Source organism: Thecamonas trahens (genome assembly GCF_000142905.1).
Source record: "Thecamonas trahens ATCC 50062 unplaced genomic scaffold supercont1.48, whole genome shotgun sequence".
NCBI classification, from domain to species: domain Eukaryota; order Apusomonadida; family Apusomonadidae; genus Thecamonas; species Thecamonas trahens.
In genome coordinates this window covers 70482-94470 of record NW_013657632.1, presented here as the reverse complement: position 1 = coordinate 94470, position 23989 = coordinate 70482, and the positions used below count along the sequence as shown (strand labels likewise).

General features: G+C 64.6%; 12 protein-coding genes across 12 annotated transcripts; 6 read left to right on the top strand and 6 right to left on the bottom strand.

Annotated features, from left to right (window-relative positions):
- Positions 1-565: 565 nt before the first annotated feature.
- On the bottom strand, positions 566-1546 carry AMSG_08749 (uncharacterized protein). Its single transcript, XM_013899071.1, has 3 exons — positions 1449-1546; positions 1240-1280; positions 566-1117 (listed from the first exon to the last, which is right to left on the bottom strand). The coding sequence occupies exons 1-3, from the start codon at positions 1521-1523 to the stop codon at positions 877-879; spliced, it is 357 nt and encodes a 118-aa protein (XP_013754525.1). The 5' UTR covers positions 1524-1546; the 3' UTR covers positions 566-876.
- Positions 1547-1707: 161 nt separating this feature from the next.
- AMSG_08748 (uncharacterized protein) lies at positions 1708-5100 on the top strand (the record flags this gene model as incomplete). The annotated part of the gene is made up of 2 exons (XM_013899070.1): positions 1708-3737; positions 3777-5100. The coding sequence occupies 2 exons, from the start codon at positions 1708-1710 to the stop codon at positions 5098-5100; spliced, it is 3354 nt and encodes a 1117-aa protein (XP_013754524.1).
- Positions 5101-5137: 37 nt separating this feature from the next.
- On the bottom strand, positions 5138-7218 carry AMSG_08747 (uncharacterized protein; the record flags this gene model as incomplete). Its single annotated transcript, XM_013899069.1, has 2 exons — positions 5138-5150; positions 5195-7218. 2 exons carry the CDS (start codon positions 7216-7218, stop codon positions 5138-5140), a joined length of 2037 nt encoding a protein of 678 aa, XP_013754523.1.
- Positions 7219-7645: 427 nt separating this feature from the next.
- Positions 7646-9057, top strand: AMSG_08746 (uncharacterized protein; the record flags this gene model as incomplete). Its single annotated transcript, XM_013899068.1, has 2 exons — positions 7646-7831; positions 7936-9057. The coding sequence occupies 2 exons, from the start codon at positions 7646-7648 to the stop codon at positions 9055-9057; spliced, it is 1308 nt and encodes a 435-aa protein (XP_013754522.1).
- A 307-nt stretch (positions 9058-9364) lies between these two features.
- Positions 9365-11818, top strand: AMSG_08745 (uncharacterized protein; the record flags this gene model as incomplete). The annotated part of the gene is made up of 2 exons (XM_013899067.1): positions 9365-11081; positions 11120-11818. Exons 1-2 carry the CDS (start codon positions 9435-9437, stop codon positions 11816-11818), a joined length of 2346 nt encoding a protein of 781 aa, XP_013754521.1. The 5' UTR covers positions 9365-9434.
- On the bottom strand, positions 11711-12707 carry AMSG_08744 (uncharacterized protein; the record flags this gene model as incomplete). The annotated part of the gene is made up of 2 exons (XM_013899066.1): positions 11711-12618; positions 12674-12707. The coding sequence occupies 2 exons, from the start codon at positions 12705-12707 to the stop codon at positions 11825-11827; spliced, it is 828 nt and encodes a 275-aa protein (XP_013754520.1). The 3' UTR covers positions 11711-11824.
- Positions 12708-13832: 1125 nt separating this feature from the next.
- AMSG_08743 (glucokinase) lies at positions 13833-14838 on the top strand (the record flags this gene model as incomplete). Its single annotated transcript, XM_013899065.1, has 2 exons — positions 13833-14764; positions 14817-14838. 2 exons carry the CDS (start codon positions 13833-13835, stop codon positions 14836-14838), a joined length of 954 nt encoding a protein of 317 aa, XP_013754519.1.
- An 82-nt stretch (positions 14839-14920) lies between these two features.
- AMSG_08742 (uncharacterized protein) lies at positions 14921-16711 on the bottom strand (the record flags this gene model as incomplete). The annotated part of the gene is made up of 1 exon (XM_013899064.1): positions 14921-16711. One exon carries the CDS (start codon positions 16709-16711, stop codon positions 14921-14923), a length of 1791 nt encoding a protein of 596 aa, XP_013754518.1.
- A 177-nt stretch (positions 16712-16888) lies between these two features.
- AMSG_08741 (uncharacterized protein) lies at positions 16889-17571 on the top strand. The gene is made up of 2 exons (XM_013899063.1): positions 16889-17064; positions 17466-17571. The coding sequence occupies exons 1-2, from the start codon at positions 16918-16920 to the stop codon at positions 17520-17522; spliced, it is 204 nt and encodes a 67-aa protein (XP_013754517.1). The 5' UTR covers positions 16889-16917; the 3' UTR covers positions 17523-17571.
- A 20-nt stretch (positions 17572-17591) lies between these two features.
- On the bottom strand, positions 17592-19831 carry AMSG_08740 (T-complex protein 1 subunit beta). Its single transcript, XM_013899062.1, has 2 exons — positions 19815-19831; positions 17592-19206 (listed from the first exon to the last, which is right to left on the bottom strand). Exons 1-2 carry the CDS (start codon positions 19815-19817, stop codon positions 17599-17601), a joined length of 1611 nt encoding a protein of 536 aa, XP_013754516.1. The 5' UTR covers positions 19818-19831; the 3' UTR covers positions 17592-17598.
- A 221-nt stretch (positions 19832-20052) lies between these two features.
- On the top strand, positions 20053-22527 carry AMSG_08739 (DNA mismatch repair protein mlh1; the record flags this gene model as incomplete). The annotated part of the gene is made up of 2 exons (XM_013899061.1): positions 20053-20060; positions 20100-22527. The coding sequence occupies 2 exons, from the start codon at positions 20053-20055 to the stop codon at positions 22465-22467; spliced, it is 2376 nt and encodes a 791-aa protein (XP_013754515.1). The 3' UTR covers positions 22468-22527.
- AMSG_08738 (uncharacterized protein) lies at positions 22003-23953 on the bottom strand (the record flags this gene model as incomplete). The annotated part of the gene is made up of 2 exons (XM_013899060.1): positions 22003-22558; positions 22710-23953. 2 exons carry the CDS (start codon positions 23951-23953, stop codon positions 22543-22545), a joined length of 1260 nt encoding a protein of 419 aa, XP_013754514.1. The 3' UTR covers positions 22003-22542.
- Positions 23954-23989: the final 36 nt, after the last annotated feature.

The following is a 23989-nucleotide window of genomic DNA, read 5'->3' as shown; positions in this document are numbered from 1 at the left end:
GGTGTGTGTATCGGGTGGGTGTGTGAGTGTTGTGGTAAAGACTCGACTCATTTGGGGAGAGACACTATGGCAGCAATTGCCGGATTGGGCGGAGTGGCGGGCAAGGTGTTGAAGCAGATCAAGGGGAATCCTGCGTTCCGGCCGCGCGGGCCTGCGCTTGCGGCGGCACATGCGTTTGCGCTGGGCCTGCTTGTGGGTATGGGCGCGTGCCTGGTCCTGTTCTCTGGCGGTGGGCTCGGCGTCGTCCCGCTCGGCCTCTACCTGCTCGCGCTGGGCACTTTCCACGCCCTCGAGTACTCGCTGACGGCGCTGTTCCACCCAGACACGCTCTCTGTGGACTCGTTCCTCATCAACCACTCCAAAGCGTTCTGGACAGCCATGGGCGCCTCGTGGCTGGAGTTTGTTCTCGAGCTCTGGCTCGCGCCATGGCTCAAGGCCCTGTGGCCGGTGACTCTGCTCGGCTTTGCGGTCGTTGTTGCCGGCCAGGCGCTGCGGACGTACGCCATGTGGAGCGCCGGCGTCTCGTTCACCCATCTGGTGGCGTACGAGAAGCGCGACGAGCACGTCTTGGTCACCTCAGGCATTTACTCGATCTGCCGCCACCCATCGTACGTCGGCTTCTTCTACTGGTCCATCGCCACCCAGGTTGTTCTCGTCAACCCGGTGTGCATCATCGGCTTTGCCGTCGCCTCGTGGTTCTTTTTCGCAGACCGCATTCCTGACGAGGAGGAGCAGCTCATCGAGTTCTTCCACGAGGACTACATCAAGTTCCGGAAGACCGTCCCGTCGGGCATTCCCTTCATCGCCTGAGGTGTGCACAGCGCGCAGCCTGGGGGGTCGTGCATCTGCCCCACGGCGCACCATCACCAGCCCGGTCTACTCGAGACCGTCAACACCGTGGTAAATGGAGAGGCCGTTGCGAGCCAGGGCAGCCTCCTGTTCGGCAGCGTCGCGGGCGAGGCGCTCTTTCAGCTCGCGCCTGCGCAGAATGAGCAGCTCCTTCCGGGCAAGGCTCACCTCGTCTTCGCGCATGGCTGCCTGAGCCCGCTGGGTCCGCCCATGCAGCCCCACATCAAGCTTTGACCGCCACAGTGTCTCTGTCTCTGCGCGTTGGATCCTGTGTGTGCGGCGGGGAGGGGGTGAGTGTAGTAGTAGCCGGAGGGGGGAGAGGAACGGGGAGGGAATGGTGGGGAGAGAGAGGGAGAAGGGGGGAGGAGGAGGAGGAGGAAGAGGACGTACTGCTGGGCATGGGCCTGTGCGTCTGCGATGCGGTTGTTCTCCTGAGGGCGAGTGGGGAGAGGGATTCGATCGGGGTGCGAGTGAGTGTGGGGTGGTGAAGGGAATGTCCCAACGGTCTGGGGCGCATGGCGCGTGACGGCATATGGGGGGGGCCGGGGGGGGGGGGGGGGGGAGGAAGGGAAGGAGGAGGGGAGTGGCAGGTTCCATACCGCCACAGTGTTTGCCAGCATGGCGTTGGCGACAGTAGCCCCACCACCCTGGTAGAACGACCTCGGCGCTGCCATGTCTGCCGTTGCGGTTCGAGTTGAGTCTGACGGGCTGCCGTGGCCGTCGCTGGTTGTCCCGATCGCTCTCCGTTGCAGCTGCTGGTGCCTTCCCCAACCACTGCCACCGCCACCACCGCTCATTCTCGCAACCAACACCTCACCCTCCCTGCCGCCGCCTGCCATGACTTCGTCGCAGATTGCCATGGCCGTGGCTGGGACGGGGCTAAGGCCTGGGGACGGCGACGGGCTGGGTGGCGGCGACGGCTCGGGCGAGCGAAGCGGGTTCTCTCCCTTCCGAACGGTCGGGCGTAGACAGCCTGGGCTTGTGGAGCCTGTGGCGGCATGGGCAAACGGCGAAAACAAGCTGGAGCCGATCAATGTGTGGGCCAAGATTCCGCCAGTTGCAGTGCCATCGATCTCCAACGCCGAGGCCGCGTTCGAGGAAGGAACCGAGGACTTTCTGGATCTGAGGGCAGCGGCGCTGCGCGAGTCGGCAGCAGCGGTTGATCGGCTCGCCGCGCGGCAGCGCATCAAAGGCAACGTGCGGGCGGCCAAGCTCGCCGGACGGTATGCGCGGGTGGAGGCCGAGGTGCGGCGGGCGCGGCTGGCGTCGTCTCTGTTGGGCGAAAAGGTCGAACCGCCGATGCGCAAGCTTGCGCACAAGAAGCGCAATTACAATCAGTTTGGTGCCGGCGCCGCCCTCTCTGCGGCGGCGATGCTGAAGGTGCCGCTGCCGCCGCGGCGGCGGCGGACGGTACAGAAAGAGTCTGAAGCCGCTCATGCGTACACGGTGGCGCTTCTCGGAGACTCAGAGTCCGACTCTGACTCTGACGAGGGCATTGCCGGGCGATTGGGTACCCGGCGGCGCGACCGTCGCGGTAAGTCGGGTCAGCAGGCGTCGGGTCCGGTGCGGCGGCGTGAGGTTGACTCGAGCGCTCTGGAGATGCTGGATGAAGAGTCGTCGACTCTGCTCGGCATGCAAGCGTCACTGCAGGCGCTGCAGGCTGTCCAGCGCGAGTTTGCCGAAGCTCTCAAGGCCGAGGAGGTCCAGCTGCCTCGGGCGCCAACCGAGCGGCGGCGACTGTTGCGATCTAAGACCTGGCTAGACGCGTACGAAGATGTCACGCTTGTGGGCGACGGGGATGACGAGGCGCGAATGCTCAAGTTTGCGCGTGCGCTGCTGGAGACCGACGTCGACGTCTCGTACGCGGCTCACGAGAATGCCGGCATGTACGACTACCTTGCGCCGACTTCGGCCTCGGTCTCGCTCAAGGGACCGTCTGCGTCCAAGTCGGGCGTCACGCCGTCCGAGTTTGTCTCGTTTCCACGGCCAGTGCTGCGACAGGCCGATGTGGCGCGGTTGCGGTCGCAAACGGGTGCTGCGTCGCGGGCCGGTAGCCGGACGGAAAAGAACGGCATGCCTGCGCGGCCAGCGACTGTGGCGGGCTACTACGGCGGCGACCACACTGCCGCTGACGACATGCGGTCGGCGTGGCTTGGTTCTCAGCTGCGTGCCAACACGGCGACGGCGCTGACGAACAAGCGGGTGACGGCAGTGGTCGAGGCCAAGACGGCCGCCAAGCGCGAGAAGGCAAGGCAGCGGGCGCGATCGCGAACCAACTCGATTTCCAGCGTGCGGACGAGGCAGCGGCCTGCCACAGCTGCGCGTTTGCGCCAGCCGAGGCCGAGCACCTCGGTTCCTGTCCCGCGGCCCAAGACGGCCAAAAAGACGCTGCAGAAGCGCCGGGCAAGCACGCGCCAGGGCTACGCCCGGCCGTGGACATCGACTCGCAAGGACTCTCTCGCTCGCAAGGCATCGCCGCAAAAGTTGCGGACCGGCTCGGCGTCGGCGATGCGCAAGCGGCAAGTGGCGCTCCAGTCGCAGCGGTTTGTCGGCTCGGCTAGGCCGGCGACGGCAGCGGCACCGACCCGGCCCTGGTCGCAGCGTGTGCCAGTTATTCCGTACACCCGCAAGGCAAGCACGCCTCTCCCCCCGCCTGAAGTTGTCGTGGCCAAGGACGACGAAGGAGCGGCCGCGGCGGGCCAAGACAGCCCCGAGTCCAGCAAGGGACGGCGCTCGCGCTCACGCCGGCTCGGATCGTCTGAGAAGGACAAAGGCAGAGGGAGAGACAAGGGCAAGGGCAAGGGCAAGGGCAAGGGCAAGGGCAAGGGCAAGAACAGGGCCGAGAACGCCGCTCAAGAGGGTAGCATCAGCTCCCTCCGTGTCCAGACGTCGCTGCATTCGAAATCAGGGTCGAGAGCGAGGTCGAGATCGTGGACACGGTCTTCGGGGTCAGCGTCGCCTTTGAGCCCCAACTCTAGCTCTGGCTCTGGCTTGAACTTGGGCCTGGGATTAGACTCTGGCCCTGGCTCTAGTTCTAGCTTGGATGGCTCGTCCAACTCGTCGACGGGGACAGTGGTGGAGTCGATGTCGCGGTCGACGATTTCGCAGCAAGACTTTTGGGCCGACAGGCACGGGGCCCAGGGCGCGCTGGCGCAGTCGCTGGGCAAGACGCTAGAGGCTGAGGGTGAGGTGCTGGAGAGTTTTACGAGCAAGCTGGCGCAGTACGAGCAGCGAGTGGTGTCGCCGATGAAGAAGAGCCACCGGCCGTCCTCGCCGGAGAACCCGATGCTCTCGATGTCGTTGGCGGATCTTGTGGCGACCAAGGGCTTTGCGTCCGAGGCCGAGGTGGCGGAGAGCCTTGCGCAGTACGAGTCGTTAGCGTCACTGCATGCGATCTCTATTGATGACATGGACAAAGAGACTGGTGAGCAGCTGCTCATCACAGAGCGGGAGGTGCTGCTGGCGAATCCGGAGCATTTGCGTGACCTTGCCGACCATGTCATCGTGCCTGCGGCTCGGACGATGGTGCCGGGTAAGTACTTTCGGCACATGGGCCAGGAGCTCCGTGTCGATGCGTGGCGGCGCGAGTTTGAAGAGGTCAACATTGTGGCGACGGCTGAGCTTGCGGCAGCGCTAGAGGAGCGGCTGGTGGATCGGCGACGGGTGCTGGCGCACGAGGACCAGCTCAATGAGGCTATTGTCCAGTCGACTGAGGCTGCGAGTCGGGCGGCGCGGTACGCAAGGGCGGCGACAGCGCAGGGTGCGCGGGTCGACTCGGTGTGGAAACGGGCGGCGACGAGTGTGGAAGATAGCCAGCGCGAGCGTGAGTGGGGCGCGTTTCATCAGGGCCTCCTCAAGTACATGGCCATGTCGGGCGTGTACGTCTCATCGTGGCTGCAAAAGTACATCAGCGCGCTGGAGCGGCTGATCCTCGACGGCAGCAGCGGAGCCATGCTCAACAACCAGTTCTACATGCGGGCGGCCGACGAGCTGAGCGAGGCGCCGTTTGAGGATGTGGCACTCGAGCCCGAGTTCCATGCGGTGCTCCAGTTCATTGCGTCATACACTCGCGTGCCGGCGCTCAAGCTTCAGGTCTACCTCACCCACCTTGGCATTCATCCGTCACAGGCCGAGGAGCGGCGCAAGTACCTTGCACACAAGGCTGTGCTTGATGCGGCGGTGGAGGAGCCCGATGAGATGCCGGAGGACGTGATTGCACGGCTCCGCGCCGAGGTCGAGGGTCTGGACTAGGAATTAAAGTTAGATCGAGGTGTCGGCAGCAAGCTCGTCAAGGGTCTCGGCTCGGTGCGACGGTGACGACGATGGAGATGGGTCTGGCGAGGACGAGGCTGATGACGACGATGACGACGATGACGACGACGAGGCCGGGGTGGAGAGGTTGACTGGAACAACGAGCTGGGCCAGCGACGGGCGGCGGCCACTGCGGATGCGCGACGGAATAACAGTCGGGACGGGATCTGACGAGGCAGGCAATTTTGAGGGCGAGTCAGGAGAGTTGCTGGTGCGGAGGGCAAGGGTGGCTGATGATGAGGATGTGTCGAGGTCGACGAGCGATGGGTGCAAGTTGGTCGAGTTGAGACGGCGGAGGAGGCGGGCGGCGGTCGAGTCGGGAGAGTCTGAGCCGCCACTGGCAACGTCGTCTTCGTCCGAGTCAGTTGTGTTGTGTTCAGCGAGGAGCATGATGCGTGTGAGCTTCCGGGCGGCGGCGTTTTCGGAGCGGCGGGAGGCTTCCCGGCGTGAGAACTCATCGGTGATATCCTGGTAGTAGTGCTGCGGCGAGGAGGCGTCGCGTGCAATCGGAGTGAGGGAGCGGGCCTGGCGGCGGCGGCGCGGCGGCGGTTTTGTGGACAGCGAGTGCGAAGTGGTGCGGCGGTCACGGACAGCAGCGGTTCTCCGCTTGTGAGCCGAGTGTCGCGAGCGGGTCTTGACAACGAGGCCATGGATGACGTCGCGGCGGCGGGCGGCCATGTCCATGACGTACGGCTGCGGCACCTTGCCGAGATGGCGCATGGCCGACTCTGTGATGTCGAGACAGCATGCTTCGCAGACGGCGAGCGAGCGGGCGAGAAAGGCCGGGTTTGAGCGGTGCAGAGCAAACTCAGTGTCTGACATGCGGGTGCTCATGACCCGTTTGAGAAGTGGCGGGACGCTCGAGTTGTTGGCCTTGGGTGAGTTGGCCTTGACAGCCGGCTTGTCGAGACGGGTGAGGAGCGAGGTTGTGCCCGAGGCGACCCGCGAGACAGTCGAAGCGTTGAGTGATGTGACAGTGCGACGAAACGAGGCGTCCGAGTCTGCGTAAGCTGAAGGGTAGAGGTCAAAGTGGGCGATGACGGCCTTGTACGTGACTGGATACATGAGCGAGGCCGGCATGTGTGAGCCGCAGCCCGGGCAGGCGGAGAGGTCGGACTTGCGCTTGCGGGCCAGCATGGCCGAGGCGGTGAACGAGCCTTTGGCCGAGGCGCGCTGGCGTGATGCTGCGGCAGTAAGGCGCTGGCCAACAAGCGAGGAAGAGCCGCGAAGCGAGAGGGCGACGGACCAGATGTCGTCGGGGAGGCCGATCTTGTTCATGCGCGACTCGACGACAACCGAGGAGGCGTAGAGAAAGACAAACTGGTCCTTTGTATTCCGCTTGAGGTTGACGGCCATGGACGAGATGGAGTACTGCTGCGGCGAGGTGGCGTGGACGTGCCGGACGATGCCGAGGCAGATGGCGCGGAGGTGGCGGATAAAGGTCGAGTTGGAGAATGGGACCGGGATGGAGTTGTGGACCTGGCCCTCGTGTGTGGCGCCGCGGGCGTCAAAGGGGATGCGGCGCTCGCCGATCTTGTGGACCGAGTCACGGCGTTCGACAGTGAACGAGCCCGGACGGAGAAAGCAGCGGAGCGTCGAGTTGAAGCCGTGCTTTGGCTCGACAAAGGCCTGCAGGAAGCCGGAGCGGGGCAGGGCTCGGCGGCCCGAAGCAAGATCAAGGACGGCCTGCTTGTCCAGGTACTCGACGTAGGTGAACGGGTCGCCTGTCACGCCCTCCTCGGTGGTCACGATGTAGGCGACAATGCCCGAGCGCGAGGTGCCGGCGCGGTGGGCGGAGACGAGGACCTCGACGAGGTTGCCGATGGTGCTCTCGGATGCCCGCTTGCGCAGGATGTGATGCGGCGGCTTTCGCGAGGAGAAGAACCACGAGTGGAGCTTGGAGCGGCGAAAGACGGCCGTGTGTGGAAGGAGAACGCCCGGCGGGACGTCACCGGTCACCGGGTTCTTTGCCCAGAGGTAGAAGAACAGGTTGTCGACGTGCCCGGCGTCCGAGCCGTAGTCGAGCGGGTGTCGTCCTATGTCGAGGCGGGACACCATGGTGGCGGGGCAGGTGTGGTAGGTGGTGGTGGTGGGTGGGTGGGTGGGGGTGGGTGGGTGGGTGGGGTGGGGGGGGGGGGAGGTGTGTGCGTAGTAGGGGGGAGGGGGGGCAAGGCCACTCGGTCACCAGGCCACACTCGGCAGCTAATGCTTGGGCCCTTCCTGGCAGCGTTGCTGTTCGTTTGGCAGCATTGTTGTTCGTTCGGCAGCAGTGTTCGGCAGTGACAAATCGACAAATCGAGGCGGAGGCGTGCGGCTGGTGGCAGCAAACGAATGATTCGGTTGAAAGTTTGTTGCCCGGCGGGTCGGGCCTGACCGTTGGTGCGGGAGAGGCAACAACGGCGGGGCAACAGTGGAGGACACCCGACCCCCGCACCTGGCGCAAGGACCCAGAAGCAGGTCGAGCAAGTGTAGACGAGCATCCAAGATGAGCGAGGAGCAGTGCATTTGCAACGTGTGCACGTGTGGCATGCACAAGTGCCCCGTGCCCACCCACCAGACGACCCACTACGACCCCAACGACTTGCTCTCCGAGTATAAGCGCGACTACCCGGCGTGGCCGGTCTCGGCCCGCCAGCAGGCCGGCCCGCGACGTGACTACGTGCCCAACTCGGTGCCGTTTGAGGGCGAGTCGACGCAGCACGCCGACTTTCCACGCTACGGGCAGGATGCCTATGCCAAGCCCTGCCCGCTGCACTGTCGGCGGCGCCGCGAGAGCACATTCCGTTTACCGGCGAGACGTCGAACCGGGCCGACTTTGTGCCGCACAAGATCGAACCGGTCCATGCCGCTGGCCCGCGGCGCGACTACGTGCCCAACTCGGTGCCGTTTGAGGGCGAGTCGACGCAGCATGCCGACTTTCCCAAGTACGGGCAGGATGCGTACGCGCATTCGCAGCCGCATGGCGATGCGCACAGCGGGCGGCCTCGCGAGTCGATTCCGTTTGAGGGCACGACGACGAACCGGTCGGACTTTGTGCCTCTCCCGATTACGCCGGTGCGGGCGTCGGGTCCGCAGCGCGAGTACGTGCCGAACAACATTCCGTTCGAGGGCGAGTCGATGGCACACAAGGACTTTCCGCGGTACGACTCGTCGGCGTACGCGCGCGCGGCACCGCAGGGAGGGCCGATGGCCGCTGCTCGCGAGTCGATTCCGTTTGAGGGGGAGACGACGTCGCGGCGCGATTTTGTGGCGCATCCGGTGACGCCGATGCGCGCCGCCGGCCCGCGACGCGACTACGTGCCCAACTCGGTGCCGTTTGAGGGCGAGTCGACGCAGCACGCCGACTTTCCCAAGTACGGGCAGGGCGCGTACGCCCGCCCGTCGACGGCCGGTGCTTCCGGCCCGGTTGCTCGCGAGCACATTCCGTTTACCGGCGAGACGTCGAACCGGGCCGACTTTGTGCCGCACAAGATCGAGCCGGTCCATGCCGCTGGCCCGCGGCGCGACTACGTGCCCAACTCGGTGCCGTTTGAGGGCGAGTCGACGCAGCATGCCGACTTTCCCAAGTACGGGCAGGATGCGTACGCGCATTCGCAGCCGCATGGCGATGCGCACAGCGGGCGGCCTCGCGAGTCGATTCCGTTTGAGGGCACGACGACGAACCGGTCGGACTTTGTGCCTCTCCCGATTACGCCGGTGCGGGCGTCGGGTCCGCAGCGCGAGTACGTGCCGAACAACATTCCGTTCGAGGGCGAGTCGATGGCGCACACCTCGTACCGGCCGTACGAGATCGATGTGTGCCCAGCCACCATGCTCCCGCCGCATCAGCCTGCACCCGACGGGCACACGTACTACTCGAATCAGGAGGTCGAACGTGTGTCCCCACGGAAGCGGTAGAGCTGCAATCGTGCCGTTGCAATAAACATATCATACTGTGAGCTTGGTGTGTGTGTGTGTGTGTGTGTGTGTGTGTGTGTGTGTGTGTGTGTGTGTGTGTGTGTGTGTGTGTGTGTGTGTGTGTGTGCGTTTGTGTGTGTGTGGGGAGTCACTCGTCTTGCCGACGCAGAGTGGCGTCGAGGTCGAGCAGGGTAGAAGGGGCAAGAGCGAGGAAGCGACAGGCTAGGCAGCAGACCAGGTACAGTCGAAGGAGCGAGGTACGGTTCCACGAGCGACACGTGGTCGAGGCGGCGCTCGGTGAGCAGCACAGAGCAGCAGAGGCGGCTACAGTTTGGGCGCGTGACGTGTACGGCGTGGCAAGGCTGGCGGCGGAGAGCATGCAGGGCAACTCGCTGCCATGGCTCCGCGCGGATGTTCGGTTTATGCAGCTGGGCATTTTGGCGATGAGCGTGTGCGACGCGGTTTGCTTTGCGGCGCTCTTTGCGGTCCTGGGCGCGTTTGTGGGTGCGCACTCTGACCAGTTCTGGGCATGGGCGCTCACCTCGTTCTCGTTCTCAGCTTCACTGGGCGACCTGGTACTCCTTGCCTGTTGCCGGGCGGTGGTACTGGGCGGATGGTACGGGGTCCGCCGGGGGACGCGGTCGTTGGGTGTGGCGGTCGTTGTTGCACTCGTGAGCGTGGGCTACGCCGTTGCCAAGGCTGCGGCGTTCAGGTACGGAGCACAGCCACGCGGACTACGGGCCGGCGAGACCTGGGGCTCGGGGCTTGCAGAAAGCGCGCGCGGACTGGAGATTGCGCTGGTGGTGTTTGGAGTGGTGGTACCGGCGGCCGAGCTTGCGCTGCTGTGGAAGCTGCTTCTGCGCATTGCGCGAGTCCAGCTGCTGCTCGAGACACCGTCGTTGCTAGGAGCTCGCAGCTCGTCCATCAACACCGGTCCGTACGGCGAGACGATGGGTGTGGCAAGCGCTCGGATCTCGCAGGCGAGTGCAGGGCAAGGCAAGAGCAAGCGGCGGAAGAAGCGGCGGAAGAAGCGCGGGGTGGCGACAGGAAGCAGGATGCATGCTCCTGCCGCGGCTGCGGCGCGGCTCAACACCAACGCGTCGCAACCAACGCCAGTACGCACAGACGGGCGGCGGGCGCCACGACATGAGCTGGCGGACTTTTCATCAGCAGGCGGCCAGAGCGGCGACGGCGAGCCGGCCATGCCGGGCGAGCTAGTGCCTGTTGGAGGGGCGGAGCGGCCGAGTGCGAGTGCTATCATCCAGGGCTTTGTGCCGGGCGTAGTTGCTGAACTGCGGGCGAGCGGGCGGGCGCGTGAGGTAGCCCGCGAGGCGCGCGTGGCGCTGGCGCGCTGGATGTCTGATGACGGATGGAGCGGCGGCACAGCGTCCCGGACTGATAGCCGGCTTGTGGTGTGGGGACATCCGCGTTCAGCGTACATGTTCCGGGCACAGATGCCGATTGCGGCTACGCCGGCCAAAGTGCTTGCGTTGTGGTGCAATGATGAGGCCCGGCTCGATTGGGACAGCTCGCTCAAGGACTACCGGGCGCTGGGCAGTGTGGATGAGGACGTGGACCTGGTATGGATGGAGTGGGCGCTGCCATGGCCTGTCGGCTCGCGCGACTTTGTAGCGCTCCGGTCGCACGAGCCGCTCGAGGGCGGGGCGTGCATGTGCACTATTGTGTCTGTCAACGTCCCGGCGAAAGATTCAAAGATCTCGTTCTCAGCGGTGAGGGCCCAGCTGGCCATGTACGGACTGCATCTTGCGCCGTCTGTAGATGACCCGACGACAAGCGTGGCGACGCTGATGTGCGTGCCAGATCTTGGCGAGCACCCGCCGCAGGCCATTGTGCCGCTCTTCCGACCCGACGGCGCGTTGCCTGGAGTTCTTACCTCACTCGCGCAGTTTGTTGACTCGGGCACGGTGGTGCCGCGGACCACACTCTCAGCCATGACGCCGTTCTTCTCGTACACCGAGGCCGTTGTCACACCGGACAAGCGCGTGGGCGGGGCCGAGGCAGGCGTGCGGGCGCAAGCAGCAGTCATCGGACCGGTGGCAAGTCTGTCTCGTTTGAGCGAGCAGCACCACCGTCGGTCAACGGAACTCGGGCAGCACCGGCAAAGTACGCAGAGCTTGCAAACGAAGCCCTGCGGCGGATGCGACAGGTGGTCGACGAGACGCCGTGGTCTCAGGATGTGTCGACAGATGTCGATGGGCGTAACGAGGTCTTTCGCGGACACCACGGCGAGCTGGCGTGCGTGCGGTCTGTTGCGACGACGAGCGTCGGCATCGACGAGGTGGAGCGAGTGCTGACCCAGCCGCAGGCGCGGCTCGCGTGGGACACGGGCGCAACGGGCATGCACGAGCTGCGACACTTTGCCGACTCGATGAGCGTGATGTGGATGGAGCGGCGGATGCCGTGGCCGGCCTCGAGCCGTGACTTTGTCTTTCTCCAGGCGGTCTTAGCGGCGAAACACGGCTCAGCGGCGCGGGCGGTTGTTCTCGCCTCGCTCGACGAAGACTTTACGTTGCCTGAGGCGTACGCGTCCGACTTGCCGGACCGGGTTCGGGGCAAGTTTCTTCCGGGCGGCGGCTTCCTTTTGGAGCCGCTCGGCAGCGGCGGCGGCGATGGCACCCGCATCACAGTGGTGTCGGCAGTCGATCTCAACTTTAAGGGCAAGCAGGGCCGACAGTGGAGCGGCAAGATTCCTAACCCATCGCTGGCGGCGCTTGTGGCGCGACACGTCGAGGGCGAATGAATGCCACTACAGCGGCGGGTTGTATGTCTTTGCGCGCGTCAGCGCATGCACAAAGTACGGCGGAGTGTTTGGCGGACGGTTCGGAACGGGCTGCCAGTGACGACCGTCTTCGTCGAACGCGCGCTCACGCAAGGCACCGAGCGCGGCGAACCAGGCGGGGCCCATGGTCGGAGTGAGACCGGCGACGCGGGCGCGGAGGAGCGCAGCCTTGGAGGCAAGGACGGGGTCCGAGCCGAGGAGAGCATCGAGCGAAGCCGGGCGGAAGCAGACGAGGGCGGCCCATACCTCGGCCTTGTCCTCGATGGCAGCGGAGGAGGCGTAAGCGGTGACAAAGCCCGGGTTGCGAGTGGAGGGCACCGGGTCAATGTCTAGGTCCCAGATACCAGCAGTTCCACCGCGCATGCCCTCGCCGCCATGCGGCGAGTACACATCGGGCGCAAGGAGACAGGCATGCCACTCGGGATCGACAATGTGGTCGTTGCCAAACTCAGCAAAGTCGACCATGTGGAACCACTCGTGATGGATGACCTTGCGGACATAGGCAGCATCGTGTGGCGCGACAGACAGATAGAGCGTAAAGTGAAGGTAGTCTGGAAGTGCCGATCGCCACTGGCCGTTGTATGCGAGCTTGTCGACGAGGACGATGCGAAAGAGAGCAACAACGTCACGGACGAGCTGATCAGGATAGATTCCAAACTCTGGAACAAGATAGGTGGCGATAAAAGCCTCACATGCCGCAGCGCTCGCCCCAATGGCCGTAATATTACCACCGGGATTGGTATCTTCAAACGCCTCATCCTCTGCGAGCCTCGAGTTCGCGTAGCTGCGCCGGGGCCGGTCCGCTCAGCGCGGCACCGTCACCAAGACCGGCAACGCGCGGCCCGATCATGGCTGAGACGTCAAAGATGGTACTCGACTCGTAGTCGTCGCGCGCGATGGGAGTCGCGCGCGATGGGATTGGCCGGGAGGTCGGTGAGCGGAAAGCCGGCGTCGCGGCAGCCCGGGACAGAGGAATGAGGTGTTGGTGTCCTCATCAACAAACGCACAGCGGCCATCATCTGAGATGTACCGCAATCGCCGGATGCAGGCAAGCGGCGGGCTCGGGCTCGGGCTCGGGCTCGGGCTCGGGCTCGGGCTCGGGTTCGGGCTCGGGTGCGGGTTCGGGCTCGGGTGCGGGCTCGGGTGCGGGTGCAGGTGCGGAGCGGAGACGCAGACCGAGGCACCGACAGCAACAGCGGCGACTGCAAGCGTGAATGAGGAGTAGTATTGTGGCCAGCGTGGCTCGCAGGAGGCCATGTCAACGCCTGTGAACGGTAGGCGTGGATGGTGGAGAGTGGTAGTCGAGTGACCGCGTCCGCGCGACACGCGAGATTGCAGCGCGCAAAGTGAATAGCACACAGAGGGGGTACACGTGAGTGCCGTAGAGAGGCGTGGCCAAGTCGAGGAGCGAAAGGAATTGTGAAGGCGCACAAGGAGGGCAAGGCGAGGTGAGCCGACCCGATCTGGCAGACTCCGTATGCTCGGAGCATGTGCATCATTCTTGAACAAATTGAAAAATCATCTAAATTGCATACAAAAACAACAAAAATAATACATATATATAAACTACACTGTAAAACAGACAAAATATATAAATCACCAATTTAAGTTCAAATAATCATATTTTTATAGATTTGAATTTATATAAGTATATAGCTCTGTTTTCGCAACGTAGCGGGCCTCGCGTGGCTCTATACCCCCCCTGAGCTTCCCTTGCCATCGCGTGGCTCTATGCTCTTATCGTTGCCGCTGCACTGCTCACCCACAACCAAAGAGCAGCCGCCTCTCGCAGCCAGTGTGGTCAGCGCTGGCATCGGTACCGTTTAACGGTTGATGATGGCCGCTGCGAAAGTGGCGTGCCAGCCATTGCGTGACACCTGCAGTCCGTGTGGACGCAACTCGCGAGATTGTACAACCTCTCTGCCGCTTCCCGCCTTGGTCGTGTCAGTGAGCTTGGCTGCACTTGGGGACCACCATGTCGTCGGGACCTATGCATATTCTCGCGGGTGACATCGGCGGAACCAACACAAGGCTCGTGCTGTATGCAGTGGCGGACGCGACCTCGTCGCCGCAACGAGGGCAGTCTCCGCCTGGCGAACAGGTCTACCTCAGCAAGTACGCCAACGAGGACCATACCTCGTTTGTCGACGTGGTGCGCAAGTTTATGGCTGCCGCCGAGGTTGACCCAAGCTCGGTGGCGGTGGCAGCGCTGGCGGTGGCCGGGCCGGTCGACGACGGCCGGGCCGTGCTCTCCAATCTCGAGTCGTGGTGCTTTGCCGAGGATGTGCTCGAGACTGAGCTGGGCATCGCCAAAGTGCTGCTTGCTAACGACTTTCTGGCGCTCGGCTACGGCCTGCTCACGCTCGGTGACAGTGACCTGCTGACGTTGCAGGACGTGGCGCCGCGCCCGGGCGCGCCCATCGCGTGCGTCGGCGCCGGCACCGGCCTCGGCGAGTGCTTTCTGGCGGCGGCGGGCCCCGACGCAGACTATGTCGCCTTTCCGTCCGAGGGCGGGCACGCCGAGTTTGCGCCGCGCAATGAGCTCGAGCTCGAGATGCTGGCGTTTCTCAAGGACCGCTTCTCGGAGAAGAACCGCATCTCGGTCGAACGCGTGGTCTCGGGCCCGGGCCTCGCCAACATCTACGACTTTCTCCGGGCCAAGTTTCCGCACGCGGTGTGCGACGCGGCCGACGCGCGGATTCTTGCCGCCGACGCCCAGCGCGGTGCGCTTATTGCCGAGGCCGCCGCCGAGGGCGACGAGCTCTGCTCACGGGCGCTAGACATCCTGTTCTCGGCCTACGGCTCCGAGGTCGGCGTTGCCGCCCTCAAGTGGCTCCCGTACGGCGGCCTGTACGTTGCCGGCGGCCTTGCGCCCAAGAACATCAACCGCATTCGCGGCGAGACCGAGTTTATGGCTGCCTACTACGACAAGGGCCGCCTCTCACCGCTCCTTCGCAAGGTTCCCGTCTACGTTGTCATGAACGAGGACGTCGGCCTCCGTGGCGCACACCTCCTCGCCTACCGTGCCCTCCGCAGCATGTCCAGCTGATGGCGCAAAGCCAGTCACGCGCCAAACCCGTCGATGTACTCGAGCGCAGTCTGGGTTGTCGCAAGCGCGTAGCCCTCCTCGCCCATGCAGTAAAACTCGTTGATAAAGTCGGTGAGAAAGGCCGACATGGCCCACACGTCGCGGATGGCCGCGTGGATGAGGAGGTACGAGAAGAGAGGAAGCAGATCCTCAGCTCCGACAGCCAGCGACGCTCCGTCGACATCGTCGCGCGGATGTGTGCGGTAGTAGTCCTCCACCGTGGTGCAGATGACCTGCGAGGCCTTGACGAGGCCCATCAGCTTTTCCCCTGGCGACCGCGCCTCCGAGACTAGGCGGAACTGCGAGATGACTTTGGCGTACGATGCGAGCATCCCGCTCTGCACCTGCTCCGGTGCCAGCGACTCGGGGCCCACTCCCTCGCCGCCGCCCACAAGCCAGAACCGCGGCGCAATGCCAAAGGCCGACGGCGGCAGCTCATTGAGCTGCGTTGTGAGCTTGAGCCGAAACACAGTGTCACGCTCAGCAGACGCGCTCACGTACAGCCGGAAGAGCGGCGCGTACACTTCCGGAAACACGGCCTCCTCCACTGTCAGCTGGACCTGGTCCGCACCGCACGACACACCCGACACCTCGGGATACGCTTCCAGGATTGACTCGCAAAACTGCGCGACGAACGACTGGATCGTGGTCACCGCCTGCGGCAAGCTCGCCTCGCTTGCCTGCTCGCTTTCGCTTGTCGCATGCGCTCCGCTGCTTTTGGTCGCTCCGTACTTGGCCGCAAATTGCGTCGAGAACTCGGCAAGCATCTTGCCGAGCGGATGGTCAGCGAGGTGCAAAACCCGTGCGAGGTGGGTGTGGACGAGGAGCACGTCGTCTCCAGCAGAACTCAGCTCCTCGCACCACTGGGCGTCTTCGTCGGCGTACGGGTTGTTGCGATCGGCCTTGTACGACGGCGACGGTAGCGCTGGCTCCTGTGCTGTGCTCACAATGCCCTGCGTTGGCGTGCTCGGCGCGCTGCCGCTCGCGCCCCCGGCCTCTCCCTGGCTCGCTTTCCAGTGCTGGAACTGCTTCCACTGCTGGAACTGCCGCCACTGTGGATGATCTTCGCCGAAAAACAGCTGCATCTGCCCGGGAATCGAGGCGTCGGCCTCGGCAAGCGCCGCAGCCTCGGCCTGCTTCTTGCGGTTGAACAAGACTGCCGTGAGCAGCTCCTGCTTCTTCCGCGCAATGGCCATGTTCTCCGCCGCCTTGCGCATTGTCTGCAGGTACCGATCGCCGCCGCGCCCACCCGTCCGCCGCCGCAGCCGCGCCATCATCGCCTCGTTCTGCGCCTGCGCCTGGAGCACCGGCAACATGATCGCGTGGTGCTCGTTGACCGTCAAGCCCGCAGCAGCAGCCCGTCCGCCGCCACCCGGCGGAGTCACCACTGTTGCCATCATTGCCGGCCCGGCGCTCGGAACCACCACTCGCGGCGTGCCTGCACCCACGGTCGACGAAGCATGGCGAGGTGCGGCAGGCCGTGGCACGTGCGGCAGCGCCGTCAGGTGCGGCAGGGCGAGCGCCTGCACCCGCTCCATGCACTGTCCGCCGAAAAACATAAGCTGTTCCACAAGCTTGAGCGTCGCTCCGCGCTCGTCCACCGGTGTCGCGCCCACATGCGCCTCGGCATCGCTCAGCAGCACCGCAATGTCGCTGAGCGTCCGCAAGTACTCGCGGTACGCCCCGGGCCCGTCGCCGGCCCCGTCAAGCGACAGCGCCGTGTGGACACCGCGGCTGACCCTGCTACGCGCCTGGCCCCAGTCCATCTTGCTCGCCCAGCTGCTGTATCAAGCCGCCCCAAGCAACGTCAGGTGTCTCGCACGGGCCCAGGCCCGCCAGCTCTACTTCCTTCGTCTGCCCTCCGCCCGTCCGCCGCTGACGGAGAACGACCTCCACTCCCCACCCACACGCGGCCCGCTCGGCCAACGACTCGCCACCGACGACCCGCTACACTCGCCTCCGACCTCTCAACATGGATCCCAAGCTCGCGTCCACCGTCTACCGCACCCTCCTCAAGCGCACCTCCACCTTTGCTGTCCTCATTGCCGGCGGCGCCATTGCCACCGAGATGGTCCTTGGCAACGTCATCGACGGCTTCTACTGGGGCAAGAACAAGGATGTACGTGCCTCTGCTGCCTTGCCTCCCCCGCCCTCCCCCTGGCCGCGTCACAAATTTGCTCCCGCCGTCCCTGCCCCCACCCCCCCCTTCCTCCAGGCCTCCAGCCCTGCCCGTGCTCCCGTTGCACGCGCCACGCTACGCACCATGTGGACACCTTGTCCTAGGACCCCTGTACTTGCTCGCCCTTGCCGCGGCGTCGCTATTCCTCTCCCCCCATCCCTCCCTCCCCACCCCCCCTCCTCCCCCCCCGCCAGCCCGCATCCTCCTCTTCCCCCCCCCTCCTCCCCCTCTCCCCCCCCCCTCCCCACCTCCCTTGTAACCTCCCCTCCCCCTTGCGCCCCTTCTCTCTCTCGCACTCACCACTCCCCGCCTCCTTCCTGCCTTTTCTCAATTCTCAACAGCGCCTCTTTGAGAACATCCCGGCCATCCGCCAGCAGCGCGAGGAAGCCGCCGAGTAGTCGCTCCCCCCCACCCCGTAAACAGAGACAGACACAAAGACACGAACAATGGTTTAGCGCGACAGCATACGGATACTTACTCCTGGGCACGCTGGCGAACCGGCTGGCGGATGACGTCGTCGACACGGAGAATCATCTCGGCAGCCTCGGCGGCCGAGGACACGACCGAGGACTTGACCTTGTACGACTCGAGGACGCCGAGGTCGATGGCGTCGCCGATGCACCCGTTGTACATGTCGAGGCAAGCCGAGGAGGAGCCCGAGGCGTGGGCAGCCTTGAGCTCGGCGACAAGCTGGGCCGAGTCGTAGCCGGCGTTGTCGGCCAGGATGGTGGGCATCTGGCGGAGCGCGCGCGCAAAGGCCTCCATGGCGAGCGCCTGCTTGTCACCCTGGACCGAGGCGGCAGCCTCGACGGCGGCAGCCATGTGGATTTCGGATGCACCGCCACCGTAGATGGTGCGCGGCTCGCCGATGGCCTGCGAGAGGACGCAGAGCGCGTCATGGAGCGAGCGCTCGGCCTCATCCAGAAGCTGCTTGGACGCGCCGCGGAGCACAATGGTGCAGGCAGCGCCCTCGGCGACGCCCGAGAACCGGATCATCTTGGACTCGCCAATGAGAATCTCCTCAATGAGGTCGCACGAGCCAAGCGTCACCTTGTCCGGATGGTCAAACGTCGACACAATCTCGGCGCCGGTCACCATGGCCAGCCGCTCGATGCCGTCAAAGTCGGCGTGCTCAATGGCCATCACTCCGTTGTCGGCAAAGATCTCCTCCGGGTAGTTGTAGATGAGCTGGCGGTTGATAAAGACGTTGATGTCGTGCGCGAGGATCTTCTCCACCTTGGCACGCATCTTGTCCTTCTCGGCAGCCTCAATCTCGGCAACCTTGGCAGACTCGTCCACGCGGACGCGGGTCGAGAAGATCTTGACCTTGTCCGTGTCCATGGCCGTGTTCGCCACCATAATCCGAGCGTTCTCGATCCGCTTCGGCTGGCCGACACCAATCTTCTTCTCGAGAATAAAGCCCTCGGCAAGGAACGACTCACGCAGAGAGCCGCCAGTCTTCTTGATGATCTGGATCGCCTCCAGGTCCGTCGAACCGCGCAGCCGCATCACAGCATCCACGCACATCTCCGCGAAAAAGTTCTTGTCGTGGAAGACAACCTTGGACGAGAGCGTCGTCCGCGCAATGTTGAGCAAGTCGTTGCGCACACCGTCGGTGTCCTCAGCGTCGCGCAGGTTCGCAAACTCCACGAGCGCGTCCTTCGCCACCTCCGCAGCCTTGCGGAAGCCTTGGATGATCACCTGCGGGTGGATCCGCTGGTTAACAAGCTGCTCCGCCTCGCGCAGCAGCCGCGACGCAAGCACGCACACAGACGTCGTCCCGTCGCCCACAACATCGTCCTGCACCTTGGAGATCTCAATGAGAATCTTCGCAGCAGGGTTGTCCACCAGGACAGACTTGAGAATCGTCGCTCCGTCGTTCGTCACCGTGATCGAACCGCGCTGCGATGCGCCCATCCCTTCAGACTGCAGGATCTTGTCCATACCCTTGGGGCCGAGCGTCGTCTTGACGAGGTCGCCAATCGCAATCGCGCCCACAAACGACGACAGCCGCGCGAGCGACCCGCGCTCCTCAGAGCCCTGGTCGCCAAGAATCTGCACAGGTTGCAGTCCAAAGCTCGCCTATCCTCCCACCATAATACATCCACCACCCGAGCCTGCCTCGTGAGTCGCGCGTGCCCTTCTCCGTCCCATCCTCCTGCGCACCCGCAAAAAACTCGAGGATTATCGCCCCACCCTCACAGACCCGCGCCTCGCCTGCACACCCCGCCACAACATGCGCTCACCACCCTCGCAGACCTGGCCCGAGAGGCAACGTATGGACGTGCCTTGGCTCACTTCACCCATGCAACCGCCGCCTATCTCCTTCCCCATACGGTGCCGACGCGACCTTTCGCGCTGGTCCGCGCCAGAAATCTACCCTCCTTTGCGGCCCTCTCCCACCCTTCCTCCCCCCCAAACACGCTAGTTCACCCTTTGCGCGCATACACAGCAAAGAAAGCGAGGCACTTTGCTTGTGATAGCCCTAGCCCTGTGCTCCACTCAATCTCTCTCGTCCTGCGTCCACAGCACCGGCGTCTCACACCCTCGCACTCTTCGCGCGATCCAAGCCACACGAGGCGCCAAAGCGACCGACCACCCCCCTCCCCCCCCCCCGCGACGCATCGTTCGGCCTTTCTCCCCCTTCCCCCCACATGCTCGTTGAGAGTTGCAAGCTATGCCAAGCGTACCATAGTTTGAGTTTGGAAGATGGGTGTGCTCTTGTCCATCCCCGCCGGTCCCCGCCGTGTCCCCTCTTCCCTTCGCCGCTCGACCAACTTGCTTCGTACGAACGTTCTCGTCCAACTTTCCCTCCCGCACACCACCTCGCCCCGCCACACAGAAACACGACCTTTTTCCGTTCACGGTCAGAATCAACACACCCAACCACCCCACCCCCCCCTTCCCCCACCCCTCCCTTTGCCCACCATGGCGGCGTCTTCCGGTGCAGGTGAGACAGACACTCTGGAGCATAGGCCCATTCAGGCGCTCGACAAGACCGTCGTCGACCGCATTGCCGCCGGCGAGGTCATCGAGCGGCCGGCCAACGCGCTCAAAGAGCTTGTGGAGAACGCCCTCGATGCAGGCTCGTCCTCCATCTCTGTGGTGGTTAAGGGCGGCGGGCTCAAGGTCCTACAGATCACCGACAACGGTCACGGCATCCGGCTCGACGACTTTCCGCTCGTCTGCCAGCGGTTCGCCACCTCGAAGCTCACCACCTTCGACGACCTCAAGTCGATCGGCACCTTTGGCTTTCGCGGCGAGGCGCTGGCCTCGATCTCGCACGTGGCACACGTGACCATCACCTCCAAGACGCCCGAGGCCCAGTGCGCGTTTGCTGGCTCGTTTGCCGACGGCAAGCTGCTGGGCAAGGCCAAGCCGACCGCCGGCAACACCGGGACGACGATCAAGGTCGAGGACTTGTTCTACAACGTCAAAACGCGGCGGAAGGCCCTCAAGTCGACTTCGGAAGAGTTCAACAGAGTCCTGGACGTGCTCACCCGCTACGCGCTCCGCAACGCAGGCGTTGCCTTCTCACTCAAGAAGTTTGGCGACACCCGCGCCGTCCTCAACACCCAGACCGGCGCCTCGGTCAAGGACAACATCGCCCTGCTGTACGGCACAGAGCTCTCGCGCGAGCTTCTCCGCATCGACGTGCCGGCCGCCAACGAGTACGGCGCCTCGGTTGCAGGCTTTGTCTCCAACGCAAACTACTCGTCCAAGAAAGAGGTCTCGGTCCTGTTTGTCAACTCGCGCTCCGTCGATGTGCCCTCGGTCCGCAAGGCCATCAAAGCCCTCTTCTCCGAGTACCTGCCCAAAAAGGCCCACCCATTTGTCTACCTCGACATTGCGCTTCCACCTGAGACCGTCGACGTCAACGTCCACCCGACCAAGAAGCAGGTCCACTTTATGCACGAAGACGAGATCGTGTCGCTCATCACCGACGCTATTCGCGCCGCCCTCCTCGACGCCAACGCCTCGCGCACCTTTTACTCGCAGGCTGTGCTTCCAACCTTTTCGCAAGCAGCTGCGGACGTCGCACCGAAGCAGCCCGCGGCTGCCCCCGCTTCTGACCTTGAGGCTCTCAAGCCGGTCTCGGCCGGCCGCGTCTCGTCGTCGTCGAGCAAGCTCGCCCCGCAGCACATGGTTCGCGTTGACCATCGCTCGCAGACCATGGACGCCTTTGTCCACAAGTCGCAGCCAGAGCCGCCAGCCGTGACATCATCCGGCTCCACCGCGCCTTACGCCCCGACGCCCGCCGAGCTCATCCAGCCGAATGTCCTCTTTGCCTCGCCCGAGACCACACCCGAAGACGCGCGACCGACGCCGCCGGGCACTGCCCGCGCCGCCGATCCAGCACCGCTCTCGTCCTCCCGCCGTTCAGGTACCCTTCGCCGCGCCCCGTCGCCTCCGCCGGAAGAGTCCAACCAGCAGCCGGCTCCCCGCAAGCGTCGCCGCTCGCCGTCACCGCCGCGGCCGGCTGCGCGCTCGGCGCGCGCGCCGTCTCCGTCGCCGCCCAAGCGGGCCAAGACGTCTGCCGCCCAAAAGGCCAAGGCGCCCGCCGCGCCGCGGGCGCCTGCATCGAGTAATGCTAGTGGCAAGCGCATCTTGGCGCCGCCACCGTCGATCGTCCTCATGTCGGTCCTTTCTCTCTGCGAGGAAGTCATGGCCGACGAGCACGCCGGGCTCTCAGCCGTCTTTCGCCGTCACAAGTTTGTCGGCTGCGTCGACGCCTCATACGCGCTCGTCCAGCACGAAACCAAGCTCTACCTCCTCGACCTGCCCAAGCTCAGCCAGGCGCTCTACTACCAGCTCGGCCTTGCTGGCTTTGGTGCCTTTCCGCGCTTTGTCTTTTCCAACAAGCCAAAGCTCGCCGACCTCGTCACTATCGCCCTCGACGACCGCGCCTCAGGCTGGTCGCCCGACGACGGGCCCAAGGACGTCCTCGCCCTTGCTACCGCCGACTTTCTCGTTTCCAAGGCCGAGATGCTCGAAGAGTACTTTGGCGTCGTCATTGACACCGACGCTGCCGCGCTCGTCGCTCTTCCGCAGCTCCTCCCCTCGGTTCTTCCGCCCATGTGGGCCGTCCCGGCCTTCCTCCTCCAGCTCGGCAACAGTGTCGACTGGTCGGCCGAGCTTCCCTGCTTTGCCACCTTTCTCACCGCCCTTGCGCAGCTCTACGCCATCAAGCCCGAGCAGCACCTCGACGAGGCCGTCATGCCCGGCTCGCAAGCGACCCTAGCATGGGCCATCGAGCACGTCCTCTTCCCCGCGCTTCGCTCATCGTTTTCCCGCCGTCGCGCTTTGCCACCGACGGTACCGTTCTCCAGATCGCTGCGCTAGAGAACTTGTACAAGATCTTCGAGCGGTGCTAGCAAGACGATAAATGCTTCCGCTCCCCGCTGCCCCCGAGCCTCACTACAACTTGCGGAAACTCTTCCCGCAGCGCGTCCGCCAGCTCGTCGTGCCGCATCAGCTTGGCATGCCCGCGCACGTCAAGCACCTTGATCTGCGCCAGCTGCTCCAGCCATGCAACTAGCCCACGGACCGTTATCCGTCCACCGCGCCCAGAAACGTCCACGTACCGCAGCCGCGAGCTCTGCCACACATCACTCAGATCGTCGACCAGCGAGTCCGAGACCGCAAACTCGCCACGCGCCTCGAGCGCTTCGAGCGCAGGCGTCGCCTCGAGCACCATGATCAGCGCCACCCGCGGCAACGAGCAGTACGACACGTCGAGTCGCACCAAGCCTTCAAGCACAACGTTCTGTCGCCAATGCTGGAGGAGCTTGTTGAACGAGAGATCCAAGCTCGCAAGCTCGCTGTTATCAGCAACCTCGATGCATCGCGCGTTGCCGTCCATCGTCGAGTGGACATCCCGCATGCCGACGACGCGAAGCTGGGGCATGCCAATCATGAGCGCACGAACGGCGCTCCAGCTCACATGCTTGCTCGAGTTGACCTCTAGCTGTCGCAGTCCTTGCCCGCCGGACTTGGCGTCTTCGGCCGCCACCCACGCTAGGATCAGCGCCATGTCGTCGTCTTTGTGTGACGCCACAAGCTTGCCGGCAACGCGCAAGACAGAGAGGGCCGGCGTTCGCGGAACCACAAGCCCCACAAGTTCTGTAAGTCTCACGATGTTGAGAGTAAGACTTTTCAGGACGGTGAACGACGGGCAGAGGTCCGAGGCGAGCCCGACGCCGAGGATGACACCGGACAAATCGAGCCGCACCAGACTGCCCGCCGCCACTACCAAGTCGTCGAGCCGCGGATATCCGTACATGGTCGCCCGCGCCAGTCCAGACGAGACCACCAGCGAGTGGGTGGCGTCACTCAGCAGCTCGTCTCCCCACCTCCGCTCCGCCTTCATCGCCAGCTGGGCGACGTGGAGGTCGAGGACGGAGCCTTGGGCAGCCGCCCACGCGGCGGCGGCCGGCTCGCACACAGCCAGCTTACGGAGCCGGCCAAGGACTACGCCAACGTCATCCAGCGCATGCCCAAGCGCGACTTGCTTGGCTGGCGCTAGCCGCAGTACATCGAGGTGACGGGCAGGAAGGCGGTTGGCGAGGACGGCGGCGACGGAAGCCGGGCTGGCCGCACCGGCGGCAGGCGCCAGGACAAGCGCAGGGCCGCGCCACCACCGCGACGCCAACGGGACTACCTCGTGCAGTCGCCGCGACGTCGCACGGAGCGCCAGGACAGACTGCAGCGGAAGCGCGTCCATCACAACAACCAGAACCTCTGCAGGCAGCGCAAGGAGGCTTGCCCCTGGCGGGCGCTCGGCGCGTGGCACAGGCGCCACGCCACCGGCCACTCGACTCGCCGCCATATGCAGAGAGCAGTGGGCCACGCTGCGGGCGAAAGG